The sequence below is a fragment of the Myotis lucifugus genome, unplaced genomic scaffold (genome assembly GCF_000147115.1).
Source record: "Myotis lucifugus unplaced genomic scaffold, Myoluc2.0 scaffold_59, whole genome shotgun sequence".
NCBI classification, from domain to species: Eukaryota; Metazoa; Chordata; class Mammalia; order Chiroptera; family Vespertilionidae; genus Myotis; species Myotis lucifugus.
In genome coordinates, this window is record NW_005871107.1 from 2567782 (window position 1) to 2586383 (window position 18602).

General features: G+C 39.1%; 1 protein-coding gene across 1 annotated transcript in view; it reads left to right on the plus strand.

Annotated features, from left to right (window-relative positions):
• Positions 1 to 18602, plus strand: part of SMAP1 (small ArfGAP 1) — a 142386-nt gene that overhangs the window by 58402 nt on the left and 65382 nt on the right. The window contains 1 exon segment of the mRNA XM_023754308.1: positions 12299 to 12432. Within this exon segment, the coding sequence (XP_023610076.1) occupies positions 12299 to 12432 (134 nt within the window).

An 18602-nucleotide genomic window follows, 5' to 3' on the forward strand; every position in this document is an offset into this window, starting at 1 on the left:
TCCACCCCATCACACACAGAGCAGGGCCATGGTGGGGTTGGGGCGCCGACCCTGTCACACACAGAGCAGGGCCATTCAGGGGGTTGGGGAGCTCCCCCCTATCAGGCACAGAGCAGGGCCGATCAGGGGGTTGGGGCGCCTTCCCCTGTCACGAACAGAGCAGGGCAGATAGGGAGGTTGTGGCCCCACCCCCTGTCACACACAGAGCCGCAGGCGAATCAGGGGGTTTGGGCGCTGCCCCCTGTCACGCTGCTCCAGGGGCCAGGAGGCTTCATGGCTCCGCTGATCCCAGTGCTGGGGAGGCCTCGCGGCTCCCCTTTGACACCGGGGCAGTGAGGCCTCGCTGCTCATCTAAGCAGTGAGGCCTCGCTGCTCATCTAATCCCGGTACTAGGAGGCCTTGCTGCTCCGCTGACCCCGGTGCTAGGAGGCCTCATGGCTCCGCTGATCCCAGTGCCAGGAGGCCTCGAGGCTCCGCTGATCCCGGTGCTGGGAGGCCTCGCGGCTCCGCTGATCCCGGTGCCGGGAGGCCTCTCGGCTCCGCTGATCCCGGGTTCGGGAGGCCTCGCGGTTCCGCTGATCCCGGGTTCGGGAGGACTCGCGGCTCCACTGATCCCGGTGCTGGGAGGCATATTATCCTTTTACTATATAGGATAGAGGCCTGTTGCACGGGTGGGGGCCGGCTGGTTTGCCCTGAAGGGTGTCCTGGATCAGGGTGGGGGTCTCGCTTGGGTGCCTGGCCAGCCTGGATGAGGGGATGATGGCTGTTTGCAGCTGGTCACACCCCCTTCAGGGTGGGGTCCCCACTGGGGTGCCTGGTCAGTCTGGGTGAGGGGCTGAGGGCTGTTCTCAGGCTGGCGTGTGACTGAACCTCCCAACCTCTCCTTTTTTTCTCTTTTTATTCTGGTATTTATTGACCTTCTATGGCTGTCACTGGAGCTGAGAGCCGGCTTTAGCTCTGAGGCTCGGCTCCAGCTCTGAGACCTCGGATGCTGAAAGCAGGTTTCTGGGCTTTGTTTACCCTCTGTATTTGAAACTTTGTTGTGACTCCAGCTCTTAGATCCCGGCTGACTGAAAGCAGGTTTCTGGGGATTGTTTAGCTTCTATATTTGCAACAATGTTTCTTAGAGAGCAGCTCAGAGTCCAGCAGCGGCAGTCGGGGAACCTTGGCTTCCTCCGTCACTGGAGCAAGTAAGCCTCCGGCTCGCTTCAGCTGCCTGGCTGCTGGCCGCCATCTTGGCTGGCAGTTAATTTGCATATCGCTTTGATTAGCCAATGGGAAGGTTAGTGAAGTTATGGTTAATTACCATGTTTCTCTATTATTAGATAGGATTTCAGGTTTCAAAGATCATCTCATTCTGTTTTGTACTGTTTAAAATATTTGTTTATATACTTGTAGCTTGCTCAAACTGGTACAGAATTTAACTTAGTCTTTGCATTTATTCTTCATGCTAAAAGTGCAAGCAAGCATATTAAGGCTTTTTTAAAAAGCAACAGTTCTAATATAGAGAGACACAGACTATTTAAATTATTTTTTCCACTTCAAGCTGAAGGCTGGTATTAAGCCAGCATCTAAATATAAAGAAAAAGCAACTTGCTTCTTGTTAATATGTAGTTAACAAACAAGTGCAAACTCTGAGTAAATCGGGGCTTTTTAAATTTTATATATATATATATATATTTTTTTTTTAATTAAATCTTTATTGTTCAGATTATTACTTTAGTTACTCTTTTTTCTCACCATAACTCCCCTCCACCCAGTTCCAACCCCACCCTCTGCCCTCACTCCCCACCCACTGTCCTCATCCATAGGTGCACGATTATTGTCTAATATCTTCACTCGTCCCCCCCCTTTCCCCCCCCCAAGAATAGTCAGTCCATTCCCTTTCTATGTCCCTGATTCTATTACAATCACCAGTTCATCAGATTATTTATTCACTTGATTTTTAGATTCACTTGTTGATAGATGTGTATTTGTTGTTCATAATTTGTATCTTTACCTTTTTCTTCTTCTTCCTCTTCTTAAAGGATACCTTTCAGCATTTCATATAATACTGGTTTGGTGGTGATGAACTCCTTTAGCTTTTTCTTATCTGTGAAGCTCTTTATCTGGCCTTCACTTCTGAATGATAGCTTTGCTGGATAAAGTAGTCTTGGTTGTAGGTTCTTGGTATTCATCACTTTGAATATTTCTTGCCACTCCCTTCTGGCCTGCATAGTTTCTGTTGAGAAATCAGCTGACAGTCGTATGGGTACTCCCTTGTAGGTAACTGATTTTCTTTCTCTTGCTGCTTTTAGGATTCTCTCTTTGTCTTTTGCTCTTGGCATTTTAATTATGATGTGTCTTGGTGTGGTCCTCTTTGGATTCCTTTTGTTTGGGGTTCTCTGTGCTTCCTGGACTTGGAAGTCTATTCCTTTCACCAGGTAGGGGAAGTTTTCTGTCATTATTTCTTCAAATATGTTTTCAATATCTTGCTCTCTCTCTTCTTCTGGCACCCACATAATTCGGATGTTGGTACACTTGAAGCTGTCCCAGAGGCTCCTTACACTATCTTCATATTTTTGGATTCTTTTTTCATTTTGCTTTTCTGGTTGGGTGTTTTTTGCTTCTTCGTATTTCAAATCTTTGACTTGATCCTTGCGACCCTCTGGTCTGCTGTTGGGAGTCTGTATAATATTCTTTATTTCAGTCAGTGTATGCTTAATTTCTAGTTGGTCCTTTATCACAACATTGAGGGTCTCATTAGATTTCTTGAGGATCTCACTACATTTATCGGCGGTCTTACCAGTCTTTTCGAGGATCTCACTACATTTATCGGCGGTCTTACCAGTCTTTTCGAGGGCCTTACTCAATTTATCGGCGGCTTCTAAACAGTTCTTTAAAGACCTTAAAAGTGTGGTTTTGAACTCTATATCCAACAGTTTGCTTTCCTCCAATTCTGTCGTTTGTGTCCTGTTTCTTTGTCTCGGCATTTTTTATGCTTCGCTGTGTCGATAGAGTGCCTTTCTGTGCTAAGTGTCCCAATTACCTGAGGTAGACACTCTTGGTGCACCCCCTTGTGGGCTTTGTGCACAGTCTTGTTGTAGTTAAGCCTTGATTGTTGTAGTTATCACTGTGAGGAATTGACCTCCAGGCCAATTGGCTGTGAGAATCAGCTGTGTCTACGGTGGGAGAACTTCTGTGCTGGAGACACCCCTCTGGGGCTAGACTTGCTTCGATGGGGCTTTGGTGCTCACTGAGTCTGCCCCCTGAGTGTGTCTTTTATGGTTCCACGGAGCTGCAAACTGGATGGTCCCACTCTGACCTCTGGGCTTCCTGGCTCCTGGATCTCTAGGGAGGTGCTAATCTAGCCTTTGCCTGAGGCTATCCAGCAAAAGCCTCCCTGCAGGGCTTGGGCGGGGCGGGTCCCAGGGGATCAACAGGGCGGGGTTAGCAATTATGGCTGCTCTCAGTCTTGCCCTCAGAGGCTCTGCTTCTCGGTGTCCCAGTAATCGCTGCAAGCCCCACGGAGAGAAAGCTGCCCTAGGGTTCTGAGCGATGCCAGACAGTCCCGCTTCTCCCGTATGAGTCTGGGTCCTTAGAGACTCGCCCGGAACTGGAGCTCAGAGCCTGAGACTCCCTCCCGATTGAAAATGACAACTGCGCCCTCAGCCTCCAGCCCGCTCCGCATGCACTCCGTACCTTAGTATTTTACTTCAGCACTGCGCCTCCTCTGAGCCTCGGTATGCTTTTCTCTTTCCTCCTAGTTGTAGAAATTCCACTCAGCCAGCCTTCCTGTGGTTCTGGAGATGTCTGTTCCGTCTTTTAGTTGTATTTTTGAAGTGGTTGTTCAAGGCAGCAAACTCCCGTGTTTACCTATGCCGCCATCTTGGTTTCTCTAAATTATATATATATTTTTTAAAATATATTTTATTGATTTTTTACAGAGAGGGAGAGGGATAGAATTAGAAACATCAGTGAGAGAGAAACATCCATCAGCTGCCTCCTGCACACTCCCTCCTGGGGATGTGCCCGCAACCAAAGTACATGCCCTTGACTGGAATCGAACCTGGGACCTTTCAGTCCCCAGGCCAACGCTTTATCCACTGAGCCAAACAGTTAGGGCTATATTTTCTTTTTAAAAAATATTTTTTTGTTGATTTCAGAGAGGAAGGGAGAGGGAGAGAGAGACAGAGACATCAATGATGAGAATCACTGATCTGCTGCCTCTTGCTGCCTCCTGCACGCCCCCTGCACATCCCACACTGGGGATCAAGCCCGCAGCTCGGGCATGTGCCCCAACTGACTGTGAATCGAACCATGACCTCCTGGGTCATAGGCTGATGCTCAACGATTGAGCCACACCAGCCGGGGTATTATATTTTCTTAAGCTGTGATTTTATTCATTTCACTGGCCTTTTCAAAATTCTTCAGTGACTCCTTGTTGCTACTAGTATAAAATCAAATTTGGGTGTTAAGGTTCTCTGCATTGTCTTCAGCCTATATTTTCACTTATGCTAACCTTCTTTGTTTTCTGCCAGCTGTTGGTGACCAAAGATACTATGTGCTTCCGCCTCTTCCTGTGCTGTGGTTTTTATCCTACCAGAGTAATGTCAGGGCCTGCAGGCTATTTCCTCTGTCAGGAACCCTTTCCCCAGATATGGAATTGGCTTCTTGCTTTAGAATAGCGGTTCTCAACCTGTGGGTCGCGACCCCTTTGGGGGTTGAACGACCCTTTCACAGGGGTCGTCTAATACATCCTGCATATCAGATATTTATAGTACGATTCATAACAGTAGCAAAATTACAGTTATGAAGTAGCAACGAAAATAATTTTATGGTTGGGGGTCACCACAACATGAGGAACTGTATTAAAGGGTCGCGGCATTAGGAAGGTTGAGAACCACTGCTTTAGAAGTTTGTTCAAATGCTACATTAACAGTATTGTGTTCCCTTGGCCATTGTATTTAAAATAGCATCCCATCTTTTTTCTAAGCACTTCCTATTCTTTTTTACCCACTTAATTTTATTTTCTTCATAGTATTTATCAAAATCTGAGATCCTATACATTTTGTAACTTGTTTGTCTCCTTGTTTTGCTCCACTGAATATATAGTTCAAGAGGGAAGGGAGTTTAATCTGTCTTAATTTCCTACATATAGAAAGTTCTTGGCACATAGTAAGCATTCAGCACATTTTTTATGACAATGAGTCAGTGAATGAGTGAATGAATAATTAGCTTTCTAAGTCTTTTCTGCTCATCCAACTCTCATTTATCTTTCCAGGCCCACTTCAAAGTTGCACCACATTCATGAAGCTGCCTTTGAATGAAGCTGTTTCCAGTTACTTCAAAGTAGCCCATCATGATTTTTTTCCCCTCTTTTGAACTTGTGGTATTTTCTTTTCAGTATGAGAGAATTTTCTAATAGATATAATTACACATGGTTGGAGAAGGCTGCAAGATGGGAAAATTCTATGACTTAAAATGTTTAAAGAGTGACAGAATGACCCAGTCAGTAAAGAAGACGAGAGTTGATATTGAGTAGTCTTCCTTTATCTGTGGGGCATACATCCCAAAACCCCCTCGTGGATGTCTGAAACCAAAGATATACCAAACCCTATATATGTTGTTTTTTTCCTGTACATACATACATACATACATACATACCTGTAATAAGTTTAATTTATAAATTAGGCACAGTAAGAGATTAACAATGATAACTAATAATAAAATAGAACATTTATAATAGTATACTGCAATAATGTTATGTGAATGTGGTTTCTCAAAATATCATATTATAATCACCCCTTATTTTTTGTTAATGGTTTGATATGACTTGTTTCAGGGGGATCCCTTGCTGAAGTCTTCATATAGGCTCAGTGCTTTCTGGAGCAACACTGCCCATCAGTTGGTACACATTTTCTTTTCATATTTTCTATACACAAATTTAATGCCTTTTCCATTTTAACCAAGCACTTATACACTGTGGCTGTAAATTATGCACTTGGAGGTGCAGCAGCAAAACTAGCATAGCATATATATATATATATATTTTTTTTTTTTCCCCCTTATTGAGAACTTTAAACCGTTCACTTTAAGCTTCTCTTCAGCTTATCCAAATAGTCAGTATCACTACCCTTATGCATTGGGACCATTATTAAATAAATAGAGTTACTTGAACAGAAGTACTGCATTACCAGGACAATTGTCTGATAACTGAGACAGTTCTAAGTGACTAATAGCTGGGAAACTGGGGAACACATATATCCAGCTTGTATCATGTCCCTGGCAGGACTGGTTGGTGAGAGATTTCACCATGCTACTCAAAATGACATGCAATTATAAATTGTTTATTTCTGGAATTTCCCATTTAATATTTTCAAACCACACTGGACCACAATTTACTGTGGATAACTGAAACCATGGATAAGAGGGAACTACTGTGTATAGTTCTCTTTGTGCTAGGTGGTTATATATTTTATGTCCTTTAATATCAAAGGACCCTGAAAGATATAGATGAACTTGCCCTATTTTATAGTTGTAGAAACTGACATTTAAGAGAGGTCATATAATTTGTCTATAGTTTCATAGCCATAAGTGTCTGATTAATGATTTAAACCCAGGCCTGACTTTGTATTTTGGGAAGAGCTGTTATACTGCCTTCAGTGAGTAACTACTTCATGAACTCAAGTCGCATTTTTACCAAGAAATGAAGGCCTGAATGGGAAAGAATGAGGACACTTGGTTAGGAAGAGAAAAAAAATTGGTAGTGGTATAATTAGAAACATCAAAAGGGAAACAGAGGCATCAGTTAATCATTCTGTCAGATTTTGGCTTGGTGATAGGTCAAGATTTTTACTACAGAGTTAGTGGATCTTATTTTGATTAAAAAGAAAATCCTTACTGGAGGATATGGCTTTTAAATTGATTTTTAGAGTGAGAGAAACATTGACTAGAGAAAAAATTGATCAGTTGCCTACCATACCACCCCGATGTGCCTTGACTGGTAATCAAACCTGCAATCTTTTGGTATATGGGATGATGATCCAACCAACTGATCCACCTGGCTTATTTTTATTTATTCATTTTTTAAAGAGACTCTTATTATTAGGATTTATTGCTTGGCTTTTGTTTTTATATGATTCAAGAGATCTTAAAAATTAAAATGAAAAATCTTAACTATTAAGCCAGTCTCCAGAAGATGATAGTTACTATGTTCAATTAGATATATATTAATACTTATCAAGAGCTTACTCTGTGTCAGATACCATGGCTTCATGCCTGATATTTCTCTTTATCTCAAGTCCTCCGCATCTTGAGGTCATTTGCTAGTGTCTTCTCAGCTTCAGCTACTAGTTCTGCTTGCCATTTTTCCATTTCTGGTAAAGGAAGGAAAAAGCAATGATATTTCATGCCTACATTTAAAGAAATAGATACAGGTGTTTAAAAAACAGCCTTATTGAGGTATAATTTATATACTCGAAAATTTACTTATTTTAAGTGTATAATTTCAGTGATTTTAATGTATTAACAGAATTTTGAAACTATCACCATGTAGAATTTTAGAACATTTCCATTATGACACAAAGATTTCTCATGCTTATTTGCAGTAATCCCTCCCTCCCTCTTCTACCCCCATCACATAGTACAGGTTCTTTTGCAAATTTATAGTTAAATTTACAGTTTGGAAAACATATTTTCATGGGTTGTTGCTTGCTTCTCTTGGTCCTTCACAAGTGTACCTAATCCATAACATAGCTGACTGTGAACAATGAAAGGCTAGTCACTTTTGGGTAAAGAACAAAAGGGCCTTGTGGTAACGAAATAGAAAGTGTCTTCTGGTTTCATGCTTGATCCTGGACAATATTTTGATGCAGGTAGCTTCTCTTTCAGATCCTTTTATTGCTTTGGTGTGTACATCCTCTGGGCACCCTGTGATGCTGCTTTTTAAATTACCCTTTACATCCCAGTTAATTTTGTCCTCCTCTTCTCCTCTGTTCCCCCTTGAACAAAATTCTCTATCTTTTGCTATTTCTTTCTCCAACAAATCAAACCAAACCAAATCAAATCTAGTTTTACTGCCTCTAACCTTGTGTATTATTAGGAAAGAGATAAAGTGAATTTATGATAATTTGGGAAGGATTGGTAATTCTGGGGAAATGACAATTACTTGCATTTTTAAATCCTTACTATTAACCTCAACAATTATCCCCCTCCTCCCCCCCAGTGCATGAATTTTGTGCATTGCCCCCCCCCCCCCCCCCCAGTGCACGAAATTTCTGCGGGGGGCGGGGGGGCGGGGCTCAGCCTGGCCTGCACCCTCTTGTAGTCCGGGACCCCTCGCTCCTAACTGCCCGTCTGCTCTCTCCTTACCACTTGGCTTGTCACTCCTTAGGGCTCCCGCCACTGCCACTGCCGCTGTGCTCACCAGCCATGAGCCTGGCTTCTGGCTGAGTGGTGCTCCAGCTGTGGGAGCACACTGACCACTAGGGGGCAGCTCCTGCGTTGAGCGTCTTCCCCCTGGTGGTCAGTGCGCGTCATAGTGACCGGTTGTTCTGTTCATTCCGCTGTAATGGTCACTGGGCTTTTATCATATACTAGTAGATGATTCATCCTTCAGTAAACCTCATTTTCCACTTTCTACAGCGCTTTTGTAGCTTGAAACTACCTTTTATTTCTGTTTGAAAGTTATTAGTCATTTGGTACTGATTTTAGGTGCATATATATCACACTTGGAAAAATATCAAATCAATATTTAAATAAGAGAAACTTAGCAGTAACCAGGTGCTGCAATGATGTAGTTTCTGGCTACAGCATTATACAGGATGTCCCAAAAAAATGTATGCATACTTTTTTCTTAAAGCTCAATTGATGTTTCTTTCTTTTCAGGACCCATTAGAATGAATAATTATCAAAGTGTGTATACATTTTTTTAGACACTCTATAGTATATTTGAAACTACTCAGGGTGGGAGGGGCACTGTACATTTTACTTAGAATGTACCTTGTCCTTATACCTTATCCAGATTTTACCTGTTATAACTGGTCTTATCTTGCAGTAATCACTTCAGATGCCACTATCTCTACAATGCTTGCATTAATATCCCTTGCCAACATTCATATTTTCTTCTTCTATGCTCCCCCATTATTTGCACTATTGTATGTAGAGGGCACAAAGGTGTGTCATATTACATATAAATTGATACACCTGAGAGAGAGAGAGAGAGAGACAGACAGACAGACAAGGAGGGGAAATGAGAGGGAGGGAGGGAAGAAAGAGAGAATAGATGGAGTAGTGGTAGGGTTTTTCACCTAAAATTTGACTAGGTTTCACCAAGTTGTTTTTTAAGAGATTATACCTATTTGTTTTTGGCTTGGCCTTTTGAGTTGGAAACTTTATGTTTATGGTCTTTTAACAGCATTTACTTGTCACAGAGTAGATAAGTACTCATTGAATAGTTTGGTGAATGAAAATTAGGATTTCATGCCAATAATTACTAACTGACTACCTTGTTGAGCAGCTATTATCAGGGCAATTTTAGGTAAATTTATGAGACTAATTTTTTAGAGTGGATAATACATTTGTAATTTCAGTTAGGCTTTTAAAAAGTTATTTTAGGGGTTCCTAAGATATGATAGCTATATTCCAAAGAAAGAGGCATTGACAAAATTACATTATTATTTAATTTGGTTAAAAGTGATTAGGACTAAAGTTTTCCATAAGTGATAGCAATTTTTTTTCCTTTTAGCAGCTAATGAAATGGTTTTTATATCCTTCAATTGTTTAAAACTTAAAACAGCACCTAACATCTATGTATATAAAAGTCTAAGTAACCGTCTGACCGGTAGCTATGACATGCAGTGACCATCTGGGGGCAGACACTCAATGCAGGAGAAGCTGAGCTGGGGTGACTTGCCAGTGGCGGTTCTCGGGTGACGCACACTGGAACCAGAGAGGAGGGAGCCCGATTCCAGGCTGCGTCACTCGAGAACCACCCTCTCGCAATCCGGGACCCCTCGGGGGATGTCAGAGAGCCGGTTTCGGGCTCGATCCCCGCAGGCCAGGCCGAGGGACCCCACTTGCCGGAGGGATCCCTCTCACTCTACAGACGCCCTTCCAGTCGCCCCTCTCACTCTGCAGACGCCCTTTAAGCTGCAGGGCTGCCCCAAGTGCAGTCTGCCGGGGAGGGACCGCGGGAGGTTGGCTCCAGGGCGTGTCTGGCCCGTCTCGCCCAGTCCCTCCCTCCTCTGCTGGCCACCTTCTAATTAATTTCCTTTCAATGTGCACAAATCCATGCACCAGAGCACTAGTTCAATTATATTTAGTTTTTGCTCAATAGTAATGTCCCATTTTTTTTGTTACTGCTAGCATTATTGTTGTACATGTTCTTTATACATTTTTATCCCTATATAACCTTTGGTTATTGTAAAAATGCACCACTGTATTGTGTGCTAAGCTTTTTACCTGCATTGATAGTCCTGACATTATGCAAATGATGCTTTCTGCTTAATTCAGTTAGTTATTACATCAGGAAAACTGCTCTAGAGAAAAGTCTCCATTCATATTTTGCTCTGCTCCCTTAGCAGATATTCTGAGGGAGTTCATTCTATTTTATGAATAAAAATGAAGCCACACTTGAAATGCCTTGAAAATCTTTTGTTTTCCCATTCTTGATTCATTGCCTTTTTGGGAATTGTTTTTGAGGAAAGTTAAGATATACTTGTTTTACAGATCAATATAGAAACTTCTCTAGAGTAGAAAAAGTAATGTATTTTGATTTTCCAAATTTCTTAATATGATACTAACTTATATGTAAGTTGTGCTTTAAAATGTTCAACATATTTTTCACGTAAGTCTCATCTAAGTTATTGAGGGCAGCCAATCCTAACTGTTCATAGGTGAGAACCTTGTTCTCAGTGTGTTCCCTGCCCAGTGTAATTTATACAGCTCAAAGGTGGCAGAGTAGGTTGACAGCACAAAGTCTTTTGGCCTCGAATTTATTTTGACACTATTAGCAATGAAACAAATATTTAAATAGAGCATGTCCCAGATGTTTTCACTTTTTAGGTGTCATTTCTAAATTTAAAAGTAGGATATTTTAGCATAAATTGTATATGCATAACCTATCGCCTAAGGAATTTGGGAGAGTATATTTAGTTTTACTGTATCATAATTACTAGTTTTAATCTCATTTTTTAGATTGACTCTGACCTTCATATAAAAAGTATGTGCTTAAAACAGAAGTCTAAATTTTTTTTAAAAGCTTGATTTTTTTATCCATATCTCTTACTGTATATGTTTTTATAGTCAAACTAGAGGTCCGATGCACAAAATTTGTGCAAGGCAGCCCTGGCTGCCTTGGCCGGCCCTCACAGCTCCGGCTTCATCCGGAAGGTCATCCAATGGTTGTTCTGCTGTTCAGTCTAATTAGCATATTAGCTCTTTATTATATAGGATATTAGCTCTTTATTTTATAGGATGATTCATATACATCTGTTAGTATAAGCCTCTGACTATTTGACACAATTTCCAGATATTTTTATTTTTCCATTTTTACTTTGTTATACAGGGAATATGTAAAAATAGTCATAAGAACATTTAAACTTAGTAAGAAAAAACATTCAAAGGTATGAAGAATAGTAAAGCTTCTATTCTTGTATACTTATGTGAGTTTCTCTACTGTGTTTTCCAGAATTTTTTGAACATGATCCAAAGAACTAACATTTTATAGCACACCTTACTTCATCTGTTAAGTTTTTAAATCTCAGGGTCATATTGGAGATTCATCTGATATAAGGCTTCTGGAGCCAGTCCTTGTTTCTCACACTTGCCAACACTTAATATTAATAGATTAAATATATTTTATAAATTACCCATTCATATCTTTCTGTCTTTTTTTATTAGATTGGTTATTCTTACTAATTTCTAAGGTTTATTTTTAAAAATCTCTTTGATTTTTATTTGTTAGTAATCTTTTAAGAACTTACTTTTTACTGTGGGATGTTACTACTCCTTGTTCAAATATATGGAATGAAAAACTGTTCACATGAATTGATTAGATTTGGGGGAAAGTTTCTAGTAAAGCAAAATTAGTAAACTCATTAAGGTTCTTGAAGGTTGATTTGTAACCTTTCAGTACAGCCAAGACACATGTCTTCTTATCAATCTGCTGCTGGTGTCATTTGAAAATTTGAGCATGTAAATTCTGTAAGCCTTCATTATAATTGTATTAAAAAACACAGAATGATGTTTATGTGCTGTCATGATATTTATTTTAGTTTTTAATATTTGCTTTTCTTTGTTTCTTCTCCCTAATTAGGTCCCCGATGGGCTTCCTGGAATATTGGTGTGTTTATTTGCATCAGATGTGCTGGGATACATAGAAATCTTGGGGTTCATATATCCAGGGTCAAGTCAGTCAACCTAGACCAATGGACACCAGAACAGATACAGGTAAACATTTTCTTATGATAAATTATTAAAAATATTTAAAGTGAATTTAAAATCTTTAATCCTTCTTGCATTTAAGGATTTATATTGAAACTAAAGGCCTGGTGCAAGAATTGGTGCACGGGTGGGGCCGGCTGGGGGGAAGGGCCGTGGGTGGTTGGCCGGCTGGCCCCACCCCCAATTGGGGTGGGGGGCTGATTGGGAGTGGGGCCAGCGGGGGGAGGGGCCACAGACAGTTGGCTGGCCACCCGGTCCCCTGGTCAAACTCCTGGTTGAACTCCCGGTCAAACTCCTGGTCGAGGGGACAATTTGCATATTAGCCTTTTATTACATAGGATGGCCCTGGTTGTTGTGGCTCAATGGTAGTGTGTTGACCTGCACACTCTAGGGTCATGGGTTTGATTCCAGGTGAAGGTCCCATGCCTGGGTTGCAGGTCTGATATCCTCCCACCTCCAAGGCACACGTGGGAGGCAGCCAATTGATCAATCGATGTGTCTTTCTCACAAAGATTTTTTTTCTCTCTTCCCTCCCCCCCTGCCCCTACCCCTCCCCCCTCTTCCACTCTTCCACTCTTTCTAAAAAATTGATGGAAAAAATATCCTCACACCTTGGGTGAGGATTTAAAAAAATAGATTTAAATGTAGTGGGTTGAAATAGTACGTGCCACATTTAAAATATGTTATTTCAATTGTCATTGGCAGTGTTTTTTTCTTCTGGGACTGTAGTAAAGCCAGTTTATATAATCTATTTTTATCTAAAATGTTGATTTGGAGGTATTTAAAAAATGAATTCCTTTTCCTTGTGTTGATGAAATTTGCCCTCATAATTCCATAGTCTGTTTTGTTTTCCTGTCAGTAGAGGGAGCCTGTGTAAAGATAAAGAATAAACCACCTCTAGCATAAAAACTAACTTTGAGTATTTCTGTAGAGAGGTGTTTTTGATTTTCACAGGGCCTAATAGTTAGAAGGCAGCCCACTTAGCAGATGTTCTAATTACTGATCTGGACTTGTTTTGAATGGTTTAGCTTTGTTAGAGATAAGTTCGTAATTTTAAGGGTTTGCCATTTTTCCAGTATGACAGTCTTAAATTCTCAAAATCATAATTTCTAATCCTTAAGGTTGATTGCTGGTGTAAAAAGGATGATTTTTATTGGTTTTATTTTATAATTCACATTGAAATTATAGTACTTTTTCTTATACCCTTTTCAAAGTACTTTAAGTTAGTATGAAGACTAAATACACAAATATATGTAGTTGAACCTTAGTGATATACAGTCCTCCCATCAGAAAAAAGACCAAAAATAACACAAAAATTGTCAGGAATGGGGTGAGGTAAGAGTAGAAAGAATAGAATACTCTGGGGAGTGGGTTATTTTTAAAAAGATGGCAATTTGGTTAAAGAAAGTAAAACTTCTATATTGAAGACATATTTATACCAGAGTAGATTCTAGAGGTAGCAAAGAATTAAATATGAAAAAAAATTAATCTTAAAAGTACTCAACGGAAAAAAAAAAAGAGTAGAGATCATCAGGCTATAAAGGCAAGCATAATTTATTTAGTTCCGTTTTAAATAAAGTTTTGAGCTTTTTACTGGCTAGGGCATAAAAGAAAATATTATACTTTATGTATTTTCAAGATCCTTGAGGAGAAAATTGACCTGTTATATCAAGGAAGCAGAGCTTTATGAACATTTCACATAAGTTAATGTTCTTTTTTGGTTAATCCTCACCTGAGGATATTTTTCCATTGGTGTTTTAAAGAGTAGAACGGGGGTGGGAGAGGGAGAGAGAGATCGATTGGTTGCCTCCCACACATGCCCCCACTGGGCCAGGCATCGAACCTGCAACCCAGGTACCAGGAATTGAACCTGTGACCCTTTGGTGCTCAGGCTGATATTCTAACCATTGAGTAATACTTGCCAGGGCAAGTTAATGTTCTTTTTAATATTTCTGTAGTAATTGTGATAACAGATTTCATTACATTGTTTCTTAAAGTTGTCTTTAAGAAAATGTGAAGTATAGCTTGAAAATGTAACTTGGTGTTTATAATGAGTTATGGAGGTAAAAAGCATTTAAAACCCGAGTGTATTTATTGTCTTTTTAATGGTTTATTCCAAACCAAGGACAAAACATGAAATTCCTGGACAATTCAGTTCTCCAGAAATAATATTTTTCTCAACTAGGGTGTTGAAAGGAGTTGAATAGCTGTTCTTTCCATATAGCTTAGAGCAGAACTTCCCAATCATAAGGCTGCAGTTTACTGATTTTCCGTGGAATAGGTTACAGGTATACCACAAAATACTACTGTATTATTAAAAATGTAGGGATTTTGAAAACAATTATTAAGTAATATACAGTCTTTGAAATTGTATTTGAACACTAGTCATATGGTTCCAACTGTCAACTTCCTGAAATAATTATTATTTTGGAATGTAAGATTTTGGTTAGTACTTGTCACCAGAGAATGCTCTGCATGGCTCCATATACCACAGAGCTCCTCTTCCAGGTGTTCTTTGATGAGAAATGTGGTTAGGATGTACTTATTTAAAAAATAAATCACATTAGTAGACAATAAGTTTTACTTAAAAAAAGAAAAATGAAAAGAATAGAGAAGTCTAATCACACAGATAGGTATCCAGTATTCTTTGTAAGCAAAGCCCAAGTTGTTCCTTAAAAATTATCCTGGAACTTCTGTGCAGTATAGATGACCCCAAGGTTCTGTACCATAGAGCACAATCTTTATTTTAGCCTAGAAAATTTCAAGGCAACTGATTCTAAAAAGACAATAGAACAAAGTGATTAGGAAAGTTTTTCCTAGACTGCCAGAGTTAGACCTGTGTAGTTAGAGGTAGATACTTCATGTGTCTGTTTCTTCATTTGTGAAATGGGAATAGTAATAGTGCCTACTTCTGTCGGTTGCTGTGAGGATCAAATTAATATTGGTAAGGCATTTAGAATAGAACCTGGCATATTTTAAACACTCAATAATGTTAACTTGTCAGTTATTAGTAGTATTAGTCCATTTGTTTATTATGTATAAAACCCTCAGTATTGCTGCCTTGAATATCTTTCCAATCTTGAGCAGTTTAGCTTTCTAATGAATCTTTTGTGATGAATTGGTTGCTAAATGTAGTACTGAGTAAATAAATAGATTCATTGTGTGATATTATTGAGTGTAAATGAATATTTGTGAAAAATAATTTATTTTTAGTAATATTGGATGTGAAGGCATTTTGAGATGAATAGTTAGATAATCATATCAGTTGTCTATTGAGGTTGCTCCTTATTTAGATTTAAGCATATCGTATTTCCTGTGGTGGAGATAATATTTCATAAAATCCAACTCTATTTATACCATGGCATTTTGTTTTTAAAAATTGAGTTGTAGTAATAGAACAATTTACAGATATAAGTGAGTTTTATATGTTTTGGCAAATGTCAGTACTGTGTCACCTACAGCCCATTGAAGATATACAGAGCATGTCCATCACCCTAGAAAGTTCCTTTGTGCCAGTTTCTAGTCAAGTCCCTCAGGTGAAACCATTACACTAATTTCTATACTCTTAGGTTGCTATATATTGGCATTTTTGTCTTTTGGAGTTGGTTTTTATTAACTCTCTTAATTCACATTGTGGGAAGTAAAGATTACATGTGACTTAGTGCTCCTTATTCCTATGATATTTTATAAGAATTTCCTTGTCATAAAAAATGCTTGGGCAGTATTTATTTGTAGAAGAGAAATACTTTTACTGCATATAATTTGCCCCTATGTCTTCCCCTCCCACCACCCAAACATTTCATGAAAATAATGTTTCAAAGATGATACTTAATTTTGGTTAGTTTTCTTTAGATCTTTTATTAATTAATGTAGAAATGTGATTTAATCTCTGAGCCCAGTTGAGCTATTAAATAAAAACGTTATTTTTTTGTGTTACTCTGTAAAATGTAACTACTTAAGTTTTGCCTCAAGGTTTCTTATCAACTGGTATTATATGTATAACATTTTTTTTAAAATACATTTTATTGATTTTTTACAGAGAGGAAGGGAGAGGGATTGAGAGTTAGAAACATCGATGAGAGAGAGAAACATCGATCAGCTGCCTCCTGCACACCCCCTATTGGGGATATGCCTGCAACCAAGGTACATGCCCTTGACTGGAATCGAACCTGGGACCCTTCAGTCCGCAGGCTGACGCTCTATCCACTGAGCCAAACCAGTCAGGACTGTATAACATATTTATATAGATGTTGTTTGTATGAAAGTAAGTTTTTAGGGCTTGTACCATATCATAGCTATGTTAGAATTACTGTATGCTTATTTTTAATAAAAAGTAAGTTATCTACCAAAACTTATTTTAATTTTTATTAGCATTTAAATGCAGTTACTCACCTTAAATTTTAATCAAAAAATTTTTTAAATGTGGTTCATGGTCAGATTAATGTCTTTATTGGATTTATTATTAGGTGCTTCTCATTTTTTTAGAAAGGACTGATTTTTTAATACTTGTATAAATACTAGAGCTTTAATTTTGTTTTGTACTGGTTCATTAACCCCAAGTCTTTTCATTTTTCCTCATTGTTTAACAACTCGTATTTATTAATTTTCATTGCCTATATTGAGGAGTTAAAATGAAGAGTATTTTTATTGTAGAGAAATGTTACTTGTGGTCTCCAGTTTCTTAGCTCACTTTATGTAGAGTCTCATAAATATTGCTGCCAAATAAAACATCTTGGTGAGACTTTGTCCATTATTGCAAGTATACTTCATATTAACTTTTGGACCACTTTTAATGCATTTTGTATCTATAAATCTTTTAGTAATCTTCTCTTGCAGGCTCTTTGTTTATTACTTATGAGTGTCACTTATTGATATAGTACTTAGTGTTTTCTTGGGAACACCAAGGCCATACAACTAAAATTCATTCATTTAAACTTTTAAAAAAATATATTTTTATTGATTTCAGAAAGGGTGAGGGACAGAGAGATAGAAATCTCAGTGATGAGGGAAAATCATTGATTGGCTGCCTTCTGCATGCCCCGCACTGGGGAATCAAACCCACAACCTGGGCATGTGCCCTTGACTAGAATCGAACTGGGGACCCTTTAGTCCGCAGGCTGACACTCTAACCACTGAGCCAAACCAGCTAGGGCCATTCATTTATAAAATATATTTTGGGGATATTTACATTTGTAATTGTCCAGTTTCCTTAGGCATGTGATTTTCCTTAGTGAACTTGTCTTCAACATTTTATAGGCGTTTTTACTCCCTCTTTTCATATCTTTATCATTTTTGCTTTAGCTTTGACTACATTTTGGGCTAGAAGGGTTTTTTTTTTGTTTGTTTTAGAAATATGCTTTTATTGATTTTAGAGAGGAAGGGCGAGGGGTAGAGAAATAGAAACATTGATGAGAGAGAAAGATATCGATTGGCTGCCTCCTGCATGCCCCCTACTAGGGATCGAGCCCGCAACCCTGGCATGTGACTTGACCGTAATCGAACCAGTAACCTCTTGGTTCATGGCTCATTGCTCAACCACTGAGCCAAACCGGCTCAGCCAGAAGGAAAGGTTTTTTTAAACCCTGCTCATTTTACTTCGTTGTTTATATTCTAACAAAAAAATAGAAACATTCTTCCCTCTCATTTTTTGTCTACTCCAACCTCTGAGTGTTTTTGCTTTGACTTTCTGCTGTTTGCTCTTGTTTTAGGGGTAAGGTGGGAAGATGGTGTTGGTTGCTAGTTTCTCCACCTTTATTTTCATCCTCAGCCTTCTTTCTTGCTTTTCTACCTAATTAAAAAATTTAATGCACTTGGATGCATCTTTAATCTCTTTTCTTTGAAATATGTTGCATCTCCCATTCCTTCCATAAAGAAGTGTCTCTCTCAATACCCTCTTTCCCTTAACATACAGTTCTTGACTCTGCTATACTTGTCTATTCATTTGTTTGCTTGTTCAGCAAGTAAGCATTTTTTAAGTACTCACATTGTGCCAACCATTATCTTGCAGTGGTCGGCAAACTCATTAGTCAACAGAGCCAAATATCAACAGTACAATGATTGAAATTTCTTTTGAGAGCCAAATTTTTTAAACTTAAACTATATAGGTAGGTACATTGTTATTAACTTAATTAGGATACTCCTAAGGCTTAGGAAGAGCCACACTCAAGGGGCCAAAG